The 12,918-nt window shown below is 41.8% G+C and overlaps 2 protein-coding genes across 10 annotated transcripts in view; one reads left to right on the top strand and one right to left on the bottom strand.

Annotated features, from left to right (window-relative positions):
* The window catches only part of LOC124064005 (ankyrin repeat and SAM domain-containing protein 1A-like), a 60,306-nt gene extending 49,962 nt beyond the window's left edge, over positions 1–10,344 (bottom strand). For 2 of the 8 annotated variants that reach the window (XM_046398175.1, XM_046398176.1), the window contains exon 1: positions 9,439–10,344. In XM_046398175.1, the coding sequence (XP_046254131.1) occupies positions 9,439–9,617 (179 nt within the window). In that variant the 5' untranslated portion in view covers positions 9,618–10,344. The remainder of the gene's footprint in view (positions 1–9,438) is intronic. The other 6 variants (XM_046398177.1, XM_046398182.1, XM_046398180.1 and 3 more) reach the window with 4 other exon arrangements.
* Positions 10,345–10,647: 303 nt separating this feature from the next.
* Positions 10,648–12,912, top strand: taf11 (TAF11 RNA polymerase II, TATA box binding protein (TBP)-associated factor). Of its 2 annotated transcripts, none has more exons than XM_046396617.1 (6): positions 10,648–10,833; positions 11,099–11,313; positions 11,524–11,654; positions 11,760–11,847; positions 11,933–12,029; positions 12,144–12,912. In XM_046396617.1, exons 2-6 carry the CDS (start codon positions 11,140–11,142, stop codon positions 12,272–12,274), a joined length of 621 nt encoding a protein of 206 aa, XP_046252573.1. In that variant the 5' UTR covers positions 10,648–10,833; positions 11,099–11,139; the 3' UTR covers positions 12,275–12,912. The 2 variants fall into 2 exon arrangements, with proteins under 2 accessions (XP_046252573.1, XP_046252572.1); XM_046396616.1 differs by having other exon boundaries at positions 10,649–10,904.
* The last annotated feature ends 6 nt before the right edge of the window (positions 12,913–12,918 follow it).

Below are 12,918 nucleotides of genomic sequence, written 5' to 3'. Positions count from 1 at the left end.
TTTTTTTTTTTACTATTTGCTTTGCCCTCGATATAATATAGAAAACTTTTTCAAAACCAATGCAAACTACTGATTTGACAGTAGGATACAAGCAAATAATTTCTATGAATAAAGCCTTTGAAAAGAACTCAGAGGCAGAGGCTGTTTGCAAATCTTTTCAGTGTAGATAAAAACAAAAACAAAAACAAAAACATCAGCTCCAGGACTTGAACACACTCGCAGCCACAATATGAACTGATCCATGGCAGAATCAGTGTGTAGACAGCAGGATGATCAGCCTCATCAGCAGCTTCAGTGCTAGGGTGCAACTTTGCTTCACGCACATGGCCCGTTTTTGTCACAGTAATGGCTGTTTTGCCCCCCCTAAAATACATCTCCCATAATAGCTCTCAAGCAGTCTGCAATTACACAGTCAGAGCCGTCTCATTAAATAAGTGTCTTAGTGGGCTCTATAGCCTGCAGAACAATGGGCCTGACAAGGCACAGACACACAGGGATGCACCACTCTAGTAGTCATAACCTAAGCCGTTTATTTCTTACAGCAGGCCTTCTGGGACTCATCTTGCCAAGTTAGGCACCCACGAAGACATGCAAGATCAAAAGCAGGCCGTGCAAGGAGGAAATACTCGAGCATAAAACTGTGGTGGGAGGAAATGCTGGGCACTGTTAAATTACTGATAAAGAGCGGGGTAAATGTGTGAGCTACGATTATGTCCACTCTTAAGGCAGCACACATATACACTTCCTCTCCATTCCTGCAGAACGAGTAACAAATTTGTAACTGAGAGTACAGCAATACTAGCCTTATTGTGCCTGGCTGTTCAACACATCAAAAGGGAAAACTGAGACAGACCTCTCGTTGCTGCCCCAGATAAAGAGTTATGTAATGGCTTACAGCAAAAAACCCATAAACAAATTAACATAAACATGAACAGAGCAGCAACTACGGCCGGAAAATCTAACAAATTCAGGGATAGGGCAAAAATGACTATCAGAGTAATTCAAGAAGGCATACCATGAACATAATTAACATGATTCCACTGCACTGATTGTCATGTCATGCAAGTGAACATTAGGACATTTGCTCTGTGCTTTAAAGACATTGCAGCATGTATGACAATCTATGTGTCAGTCCATATATGGTGGATCAAAGGCCGGATTTTTAAAATAAATAATTGGAAAACAATAATTTCTCAACTTCCTTATTTTTGTGCAAGATAAAAATCCACTAAGTCAGATGAGAAGTTACAAGATTTCCCATTCAAAGTCATCAATTCTAAAGAAAATCTAGAATAAAGGCTAAAATGTATGTCGCCTTTGCACATTGGTCCTGCTTGGCAGTCATGACTCTGATGTGCCATTGCCAGCAGTTGTGTACTTCTTATATTTTTCCACTCAAAGTGTCACAGTGTTTACATTTGCTATAAGCAGAGCTGCCTGCAGTAGCAGCTTTAAGTCCAGTCTAAGTGTTACGTCCTCGTTTTGGCAGCATGGCACTCAAGGGCATGAGTCAGAGTGGTGCTCGACAATCCACTTCATCCTCTTACTACGGCTCACAACCAACCTAACTGAGTGACGGGCTTAGGCCCATAGCAGGGCAATGGGCAAAACAGAGTTGATTTGGTTTGGGAGGGGGCACATTCATGCAAACTGACTGAGGAATTCCTGTTTGAAAGGCTGAGCTAATCCTTAATTTCCCTGAGGGAATATCAGCGGGATGAGGCTGGAGTTTGAAAAAGATTCTGGTGGGCTGTAATTCTGTGTTGTACAAAGCCTGGCCAGCACGACAGGAGGAAGGATAATAACATTTTCCCTCTTTTATGTACTCTCTGCATTAGTCTGCTGACGTTAGTCACACATACTGAAGGCATTTTAAAAAGACAGTCATTTCCAATATATGTGCGGGCTTAAACATTAATCTCCACTGTGTTTTATTCTGAAGTCCAAATGCTCAGTGAAGCTCAGTCATTAAATGCACAGAACATCCAGGGGTTCACTGGTCTTCAGCCTTGATTCTCGTACCAAATGACTAAAGCCTAACTAAGTGATGTGTTTGAATGTACCTGTCAGTTTGATTAGATCAAATTTGTATTGACCATTTGATAAATATTCACTTAAAAGCAGGGATGCATGGTACTGAATATGATAATGATCAAAATGTTCACCTACTATTTTGCTAGCTAATATGGTCATGAGAAGAACCAGAAAAGCTAGTTGCATTGCACTGCAGAGCAAATATTTTAATGCATGATATGAATCAAAGGTATTCAAAGTAAATGCTTCTGTTTTAACACTTTCCTACAATGATTCCAGAGGAACCAAAAGTCATGATATATGATTACACATTTATCTGCTGGGCACTGGGGAATAGGCCAGGCAAAACTCAGTCTTGGGTTTAAGCAAATAAGAACCCAGGTAAGTGTGAACCTGGTGTCAAATAAACAGATTTGTCCTGCAGCCTATTAGCAGTGCGACCACACTGCCAGGGATTAGTCTAGCCCTGGGCACTGAGCCCAGCAGTGACTGGCGCACGTCAACCACCGTCAGTGAAATTAGGCTTAATTATGCATACTGCTGGCAGGGGCTGAGACCAGATGCTCCACAGCCAGGCGGACGACCTCAGCACCTTCTCCTCAGCAGAGACTGGCTGGAGTACCTGCCAGAGACCTCCAAGCCTGCTGAGGAACACTCTGACTTAATGTGCGAAAATCTCTGGCAAGACACCATGCTGAGACCAAAGAACTAAAACTGTAATTAAGTAGTGCATACCCATCATGATGGTTGTGACAGACGAAACTAAACAAAAAACAAATTAGGTGACAAACTTCAAATCTATAACAGAGCTGTGATAAGGCTTTCACAAGTCCATGACTAACATGTCTTGAGATTATTTCACAAGAGAATTTCTTGATTGTGTGCTTATCTCTGATTTTCTAGAACTCCTAATAAGCCAATATTTCACTGAGGTGATACAGTTATCAGATAAAGCAAAAAAAAATAAATAAATAAAGTCTATAGCTTCAGATAGCTGTTAGCATGCTAACATGCTCACAATGACAATGCTAACACACTTAAGTTGTTAGCATGTATAATATTTGTGTTTTCACCATGTTAGTTTAGCATGTTAACAGCTAATATTTTCTATTTAGTGCTAAACACAATGCACTGCTGGGGCTGATGGAGGCATCCTTAGTTTTGCAGGTAGTTGTTTATCTTCTATGGTACTGGAGTCAAATGATGACCTGCTTGAAAGTCAGGGAATCAATTGCAATCCTTATTACAATTCATCCTGGGACGGAAATGACTGCCTGAACCAAATTTCATAGAAAAATTCATCAAAAATGTTGCTTCACCCAAAACCACAATCTGTACAAACTTTCTTGGCGATCCATCTAACAGCTGTTGAGATTTCAGTCTGAACAAAAGTTTTGGACATAAAACTATTGCTGAATGTTTGAGGTAAGCACTCCTTAGAAATGATCAATAATGAAACTGGCAGCCCTAACCATTTCAGAAAATCTTTTTAAAATGATGTTACAGTTAACATGAAATTGCATAGGATCACAGGAGTCATTGTCTTCAATGTTTAACAGAACCCGCAGCAAACGACAATGAGTAATCATGCTCCAACAAGCAAACAGGAGTAATCAACAGAGTGGCTAGCTAGCTAACCTCCTTCCTGACTCTCTGAAAAACCTCTGGTGTAAAGGGGATACGATGCCTTTAACAAAGCCAGTCCTCACAACTCATACACACCACAGCAAGCATTTCGTGTTGCGGCAGGAGGTGCAAATAAACTGCATATGCCAACAGACTATGATCAGAGCAGTCCAATAGGCTCCAGCAGAATCAAAATGATGGCCATGAAGAACAGTGGTAGCAGGCTGAAAAGGTGGGATGAATATACTACAGGAGGAAGGAACAAAAGATGTCCAATTGGGTGAGAAAAAACAGAAAACACATTCAGTCACAGCCTGCCTTGCAATATGCTGGCATTCCCACGCTGACTTCATAGCAGAGGCCACAGAACAACTAAACATTTCTCACTGCTTTACACCGGCATCCCCTGAACATTTTTCTTGAAAGAACAAGCTGATGTTCAGCCTCAACTGAAGTCTTTTGCCGAATGCATGGACAGTTATTTTCAGTTCTGCTGACAACCCACTTCTGGAAATAGCACATAGCTTCTGTCTGATTTATTTGGCAGTTTTTGACAAATACTCGTCAGATTGCTTACAACATTTCACAAGCAAAGTCATTCTTTAACTCTGAAAGCCATTTTAAGGTTATGTTAAGTTTTTATAACCACAAGAACTATGCCACACCTTATTTGAGATATGCTGTGTGTGTTTGACAGTTTGGTGCAATTTTGCTCGATCATGCTCAGGCCAATCCGGCCCAGAATATTTTCTTTTGTATGGTCTGCACAAATATCAAAGCAAAACGGAATCACACATTTTAAGATCTGGGCTAATTTGTTTCCTGTTTGAACATATTGGGGGCAGTGCCATTCACTCCGGTTCCAAGTACAACATGTTTGAAGTCTGGAGGTGGAGTAGAGGTAGTGTGGACTCAGCAGGTGGGCAAGACTGCTGAGAGCAGCAGAGCGGGAAGGAAAAGAAGACGCCAGCCAGTAGGCCAGACGCAGGAAAATGTCTGGGCCGGGGTGTGCTAACAGCCGGCTAACACAAGTGTCTGCCCAGGTTGAGAGGGTGGGCCTGACGTCTCTGGTCGCTGTGGTACCTCTTTCAACAAATGGGTTCAAAAACAGACACCACACAGAGATACCCCACAGCCTCAGCAGCCTTATCTTTTCCATGTGACCATTTGTTATTGTAAGGTTTTTAGTGAGTGGGGTGAAACACAGTTCACACAAACATGCACACAAAAGCTAGTAAATGCGCCTGTGTCTTGCTGTCCTGTTCATACATAAGCAACATTCTGTTTTTTTTTAATACTGGAGGCACGGAAGAAGGACACTAGCAGCATGGCAGTTTCCTTTTCAGTAACGAGACAACTAAGAAAAGCTAATGTGTTTTGACAGTTAAGCACTGTGTAATACTGTGAAAAGCGCTATTAACATTACTGTTATTATCATCATTGCTTGGCATCATAACAAAATAAGTTTTTCTATTTCAGAAAACGTTTCTTCAACAAACTAATTAAGCTATTCTTAGGCTACCACCACTAGTTTAAAATAAAGATGGCTACATACTGCATTGAAAGGACACCAGGTTTGTCTTCACACACACACACACAGACATATGTGGAATTCATCACTGCTACAAAGTGCCTTCCTGCCTGCTTTCTCAGACTACACAAACATGGCCCGTAAACATAACGCGCAGAGCAGAGCATCCCAAACTCAGTTGCTCCTGGAATGCTAACATGGTGGTGTTGGATTTCCCAGCTACCACTGCTCCCTCTTGGGTCGAACCAGCTAAAGTTTCTTTCAGTTCAGAGGTCAACAATTGACAAAATGTGACTACCCAGTCTTTAGCTACCTTGGAATGATCTGAGGCTCTTGTAAGTACTATAAAAGTGATAGAGGCTGCTTCGTTAACACTACCGGCCTCCGCAAACAGCAGGTAGTGACACAGTTTGCATGAACTTTGACAGCGCACTCATGCTGTGAGCCTGTCATCTGCTGATACACAATCTTAAGTCCTACACTCCACCTTCACGCTCAGCAAATTCTACATGTGCAAAGACCTTAATAACAGAGAAGCTCTGGGGATTTTTTTCTTTTTTTAAAAGAAGGACAATATGTGCTACTTCTAATGCAGCAGATAGACGTCTTGGCTGACACCACTCTAACAGCATGGGTCTGCTTTGGATGAGCCAGAAACTGTGGATGTAATGGGTTGGAATGATCTGTTGTTGTGCCCAGATCTCTTAAAATGCTAACCAAGACATCAGACTGATAGAAATGCTTCCCCCACTAGCATTAAGAGAAAGGAATAACATGCTATAGAGAAAAATAGTTCAAGAGGCCTTAGTGAATATCTTAAACTGTCTTTGTCACCAAATACTGTACAAACCTCACTTGTATTAGCCTACAGGAAACATTAGACTAAACGAGCAGGGTGCTCTAAATAGGTGGTCCAATTCTATCTGATGACAGCTCAATTTTCTTTGTAAACCTAAAAAGTAAAGAAAAGCCCCAGAGTGGTCTTAAGGGACTGATATGAATATGAAAAGCCATCATTCAACGGTTTGTCAGTGGGACAAAGGAGATGGCTGCGAAGCTGGGAGACAAGCCCTCATTTGGCTAAGCTCTCAGAGCGTCTGTCCAGAACTCCATGCATTCCTGTGTTAATTTCCCCTCAGAGGGCAGGCGCTCTCTCTGCCAGGGACTTGTCTTACCTCCGGTCAGACCGGAGCAGCTGCCTGTGTTTGGACAACCCGGGCCAGGAAGTACTAGTAAAGGGGTCTTCCTGTAGACTCCCGGGATCCAAACGGATCGTGGGGCCCTAGCAAAAACTATGATATGGAGAAAACACTGACATATAGAAAAACAAAAGCATGCCCTAAAATAGGCATCTATATGATCTAAATAGTTCCAGCAAACAGCACCAACTCATCATCCTTACTTCTGCCCCAAATCACCACTGCATGGTGGCACGATTAAGGCTACACCGTGACCTTCCTACTCAAAGAAGCCCTGCCCAACCCATTTTGGTGATAATGGAACACCTCGGAACAAATGTTTGGGGGCGGTGGCGGTGTTAAACATGCCGGGGTCAGTGTCTATCCCTTGGCAACCACTGGGATGCAGCCTCATGGGAAAGCAGACATTCTGAAGAGCAGAGCTGCACTGCCTGGTTACAAAAACACAGCAAGTCTTGACATGCATCTCATTCCAGAGCAAGAACGCCAAAAATCTCATAGAAACACACACAGCACACCTTCAAGAAATAGCAATGAAGCTGACTGGGTAAATCATTCATCTGCATAGCCTGCAGTTTAATCTATATGATAAACAGGCAGCTGTTATCGATTATCTCTATGAAAAATGTCCTGTTACAACAGCAGGAGACACAACAAGTTTAACTAAATGATTGTTAAAGGTACAGGACAACTAAAATTACATGACTGTTTCATTATACAAGTGGACGTTAATGAGCTTGTAATAAAGTGGAGCTCAGCAGGAGTGTGAACAACCGTTAGTTGGCTGTAATGTCAACATGTAGAGAAACATAATTCCATCTCTACATTTTGAAGTAGATGTCCACATGTCGTCTTTACATGTCAACATGGAAAGCGAGCATGTACCCCTCCCTACATGGGGACATTACAACCAATGCAGGCTAACATTTGTTAGAGAGAGATCCTACAGATCAAATCTCCTCTGACAGGATTACAGGTCAACACTTTCTAACAATGGATGACGAACAGGTTACAAGGCAATTCTGGTCAAGGAAAAGGGAAAGGAAACACAAACACACACACACACACCAAGCACAGACTGCAGCATTGTACTAATTTACTGCAATGTCCATAAAATGTATTGATATTCTCATTCTGCAAATTGAATCAAATGTCATAAAGAATAGCAACAATCACCCAGGCTTCCCTGTGGTCCCTAATCCTGCAGCTTGTTAAGACTGTGTCCTGTAAGCTCAGGTGCTCACAGGCAACAGGCTTTTCAAGTTTATGCACCACTAGTTAATTCATTTCCTGCAAAGTCTAGCCAATAATTTCCCTGAGCTATCATTGCCAAACATTGATTGCTCAAGTCAGGATAGATGACACAATGGGTTCTTCAGTCCGCCCACAGATCTGTGAGAGAGAGACAGGGCCAGCTCTGACTGCATGACATCTTTAAATTGGATTTCCGATTATAAGGGTTTAATGTAATTACTTTGAGTACATTGTCCCGTCTGCTCTGACTAACACAGTGATGCATCACCTCGAGCTTCGCCGTAACACTTGTCCCTCCAAAGACGGTGGCTGGCATGGGGCTCCCAGAGGAGCAACATTATATTTTGACTGACAGACTTTCACCTGCATGTGCTCAGCATTAAAATAAACATGCAGAGAAGCCACTTGTAGGCTTCTGACATGCAGCAGCTTTTAAACTTATTAAGATAAACATTATACTCAAGCTAAGTTTAAGAGCTATAGTTGACTTTTATATATAGGAAGACATATGTATAAAGGCCTATACAGCCTTAAGGAGTCGGCTCTTCAAGACTAAGCTGTCCTTTTCCTTTCTTGGTGCGTCATAATATACATACAGTACAATAGTTGCACATAAACTGTGGATGCATTATGAAATGTATCACATGGTCTCAGAACAATATCTTTCAGGCCGTGCAAATTCAGCACACCTGCCGTGGTAAACCTTTAATTCAGATAATATCTGCAGGACAAAATGAAACTCAGAACTTATCAGATGTGTTACATCCTATTGTTTAATATTAACCAACAGCCCTCCTCTGCCGGAGTTAAAGGGATGGTACATAGGAAGAAGGCACGGCCAAGCTGCCTCTTAATAACAGTGGGAGGAATTTAATAATAAACAAAACAGTCACTGTGCAACTAAGACCAAAGCCTTTTCCAGTGTTTTTCATTAAATGCATCCTGTTCTCTAGACCAGTACTCCAAATGACTTTTAGGCAATCGATCTGAGAATCCACTGACAGACTACAGTATGTGCACAGGTGGGCAAGGATGACAGGTACTATAAAATACACTCACTCTACAGTTTGCTTTTTTTTAAAAAAAAATCTCAAACTCAAAACATACACCCAACAAAAAAGCAAGACAAAAAAAGCATTGGTGATTTTAAGCAAAAGCCTCTACAGAGCAGATAAACCGTTCTAACCTTCCATGGGAGGTTTTTTTCCCCATGTGGCAGGCCACATTAAATGCTCATCTCACCAGGACTTCCACCTGTGGCCACTGACAGGGATGATATCCGTTAAACTTACACCTCATAGCTCAAGTGAGGAAAAAAAGGTCGCTGTGTAGTTACCTAAAAAAAAGATTTCCAAACAGTATAGTTGTGCCCCTAAAAAAAGCATGAAACAGCCTATTACAATTGGTTTTCTACTCCACGTTCACCAGTGAGTGTTCAGGTCTAGACTGTATATAAGCAATCAATAATATATGTATATTAGTTTTTTTAAAAGACCCTGACCTGTTTTGTTTCAAATTTCCGTAGGTAAGTTGCACAATTACCTAACAGGCCGTTTATGCACATTACAGTAGAGCTGGCAGAGGCACAGAGCAGGGAGCTAACAAAGAAGCATGCCACGGCTTCTGCGCTGCACTGCTTTAGGTTGTGTTTATTTGGCAATGCGTAAAACATTAAGCTACTGTGTGTAACTAACCAAGAATATTTAGAATACTACGCTGTGAGCAGTAACAGTACATGATCAAACGTCTCCCATTCAGTTATAGCTGCCCCTTCTTCCCTATTCCAGAGCCTACCTGAGCAGACTGGAGAGCGTATGAGAGGAGGCGCCGTGCCCGCCGCTGTTGCCGCTTCCACCGGTCCCAGATGACCCGCTGCCGGTGCCAGCGGACTGTCGCTTTCCGGATAAAAGCTTCTCCACAGCGGCCAGGTTTCCCGTCCTCGCCGCTTCAAGAAGTTCCTGCTCCTTCCCCATCGCGGATCCCAGTAAAAATATCAGAGGAGGCGCGGGGAAGAGAAGGAAAAAAGGGGGGCTTGGTTGCGGGAGTGAAATTCCTCTACGACCCCCCCTCTTTTTTCTCCCAACCTCAAGTTATTCCACAGTACTGCGAGTGTGGCGAGGAAACAAAAGCTCCCCCCGCCGCCGCTGGATCCGTCCGTCCTGATCCACGGTGCCGCTGTCGCTCAAGGGGGAAAAGTTTCGTTCAGCAGCACGGTACAACCATCGAGCAAACTTCCTATGACCAGTCCCCTGAGCCTCGTCCGTCACTTCCTCGAAACTGCCCTTTATTTCTGCCTCTCCAATCCGAAAACCTTCAGACACACACACATACAGAACCTCCAGCGCCCCCACCCTAGCTGCTTCATAGATGATGTGGATGGGTCTAAGCAAGATGGCGCCCGCACTTCATTGCGTGTTATAATGGGGGGCAGACGTGCGCGATCGTATCCATCCAGTGTTTGACATGTCTACTCTTCAGTCACATGGAGAGTTCATACCCTAACCCTTTAATTATTTTATTGTTTTTAGTCATTCGTTTACATATTATATACCATAGAGTGGTTCAGTTAGTTAGTTGAAAACCTAAATCAGAAAATGTGCAGTCACCAAATCCAACAACTGTGAACTATCAACATTTACCAAGAAGCATTATTGTATTTTTTAGCAAAGAGTTACCGTCATGGGTGTGAACAGGAACATATACATTTGTAATTTCCCAGTTATGGGACTAATCTTATCTAATCTTATCTCATAAAATGTTATGGGTTGACAGCATAGATAGTCTATGGTTGATATGAACAGTAGGGATACTCTTAATTGTGATTTAACTCGATACTGTAGTTGTAACATCGTTTAGAACTTGTGCATTTAAAGTTAAATCAGAGTAATGTGTTTAAAAAGTTGCAGTTGTTGCAATAAAATACACAATAAACGTCATCTTTAATGCTAACGCTTGGTACTGCTCAAGTATCGCTCTGTTCATCGATGCTAGCAGTGTCTATAAAGTTTGTTCAAAAGAGGAAACGGAAACACGAGCACTACCAATAAGCCTGTAAAATTAGCATTTGATGCTATCATTTATCTTCGACTCTAGCTGCTTGATTTGAAATCATTATAAGTGCGGTAATGCTAGTGTTTTGTGTTAGCTGCCTTGCTGGCTATAGTTAAATACTAAACCGTCGCTAACCAGGTAAGGTTAGCATACCTCCGCCGTTAGCTTGGCTTTTGCTGCTGTTTTGTTGACACCTAGCTGCAGAGAAGGTAACTTTATGTGTTGGCGTCGCATTTCCATCATCTTTCTGTCCACTTGTGACTATTAACATGAACCAGAATACTTTTCAGCTACGTATATGAGTTAAATGTTGCTTGTTCGAGCCTGGCAACATTAAATAAACCAAGATGTAAACTGTCTAGCGTTAGCCAAACCAAAATCAAATGCGTTGTTGAAATTACAGAATCCGAAGCTGTTCGCCAGTGTAAGAGGGACTGAGTGATTATGGCTGACCCTGCGAGGATCAAAGCTGATGGTGTACCTGAAAGACCAACGTCTGCTAGCGAGGAGCATCCTGACGTTACACCGGAGGAAACTGAAGAAGTGCCATCCACATCGAAACCAGATGAAAACAAAGAGTCGTCCTCGCAAGAGCAGCCCAAACAGGAGCTTAAACCCGTAAGTTCTGGAGCTTTATTTCTATAATATCAGAGGAGGAAGTGGGGCTCATGTGCAAGACCTCAAGTTGAATCTCAATAAAACATCTAAAGCTAGAATTAGATCAGAGATGAGTATTCAGGTGAATATCATCTTGACTGTATATGGTTTTTACAAAGGACATGTCATTATTTTTAGCTGCTATAAACATGTTTGTCTTCCGCTGTGAAGGAAATAGCAGGAGGGGAAGATGAGGAAGAAGGAACGTCCGGCCAACCTCCTTCCAAAAGACTGAAGGTGGAACCAGAGAAGAAAAAGGAGAAGCGCCACAAGGTTGATGAGGATGAAATACAAAAGATGCAGTAAGACTGACATTTTTAGCAGAAGATCATTCTAATCCTAAAAACATCTGTTGAAGTCTCATCTCAGTAAGCATCACCTCCTCCTGTTCTTGTTGTGTCTTGCAGGGTATTGGTGTCGTCATTTTCTGAGGAGCAGCTGAATCGCTATGAGATGTACAGACGTTCTGCCTTCCCTAAGGCTGCTATTAAGAGGGTAAGTGCTTATTAATACCGACAAGGGTTTCAAATTTCAGAAACTACTTTGTTAGCTTGACCTTGTTCTTTTTAAAATTTTCTAGCTGATCCAGTCCATAACAGGATCATCGGTGTCCCAGAACGTGGTGATTGCCATGTCTGGTATTTCCAAAGTGTTTGCTGGGGAAATTGTTGAGGAAGGTGAGTTACAAAACAGAGAACATTCAGAACAAATAATAAATATTTTTAGATTTGTACTTTTCCCTATAGTTTAAATTGTACTATCATTTAGTCAACTAGTTTGTCTCCTTACAGCATTAGATGTCTGTGAGAAGTGGGGAGATACACCACCACTACAGCCCAAGCATATGAGGGAAGCAGTGAGGAGGCTGAAGAGCAGAGATCAAATTCCAAACTCCAAGTACAAGCACATCCTCTTTCACTGAGGCACCTGTGCTTTCAGTTGTATTGGGACTGCAGACGACTCAAAAGTGGTGCCATTGTCTCTGAAAACTTTGTAGTGATGTCTCTGTAGGCATACTGCAGGTAAATAGACACTGATTGTTCTGTCGTAACAAAGCAGCCTCAAAGTCGGAGACTTCTGTGTTACAGAATGGTCAGTTGTTAACATGAATGCTTCATGCAACACACAATTCAACTTGTGTAAAATTGTGTTCATGTATTAAGGTTGTAAATAACAGTGTGTTTTATACTCTTCAAATGTTTCAATCTTCTTCCTCAGTCAGTTTAAAGAATCAGAGAAGTTTGGATGAAGGCTTTTTTTTTTTGGAAGTTCAGTGTGAGTGAGTGTTTAAATCATGAGTGTATGCATTTCGTTTCTTCTCATAGCTCACAAGCACACATAAAGTATTGATTTCATCCAAATGTTTTGGTGCTTTTTGAAATTGTAAAATCCTAAGGTTTTATCACTGGATGACTTGAGAATTGGTTTAAGGTTATAATTATATGCAACTTAGTTGGATTAACATGAAAAAGTTTCAGGCAAAATTTGTCTCATCATCGAGGTCCTCTGTGAATTAATTTAGTTTGCCTGGCAATATGAAAATAAAGAACTGTGTTTCAAGTTTTG

The sequence above is a fragment of the Scatophagus argus genome, chromosome 8 (assembly GCF_020382885.2).
Source record: "Scatophagus argus isolate fScaArg1 chromosome 8, fScaArg1.pri, whole genome shotgun sequence".
Classification (NCBI taxonomy): Eukaryota; Metazoa; Chordata; class Actinopteri; family Scatophagidae; genus Scatophagus; species Scatophagus argus.
The sequence above is the reverse complement of the archived record's forward strand: the minus strand, read 5'-3'. Positions and strand labels throughout refer to the sequence as shown.

Bases quoted from the DNA above. Each gene is read 5' to 3' on its own strand.
- taf11 (XM_046396617.1), top strand. From the start codon at position 11,140: ATGGCTGACCCTGCGAGGATCAAAGCTGATGGTGTACCTGAAAGACCA. The intron at 11,314-11,523 runs GTAAGTTCTGGA...TCCGCTGTGAAG, and splicing joins CCAAACAGGAGCTTAAACCC to GAAATAGCAGGAGGGGAAGA. The intron at 11,655-11,759 runs GTAAGACTGACA...TGTGTCTTGCAG, and splicing joins GATGAAATACAAAAGATGCA to GGTATTGGTGTCGTCATTTT.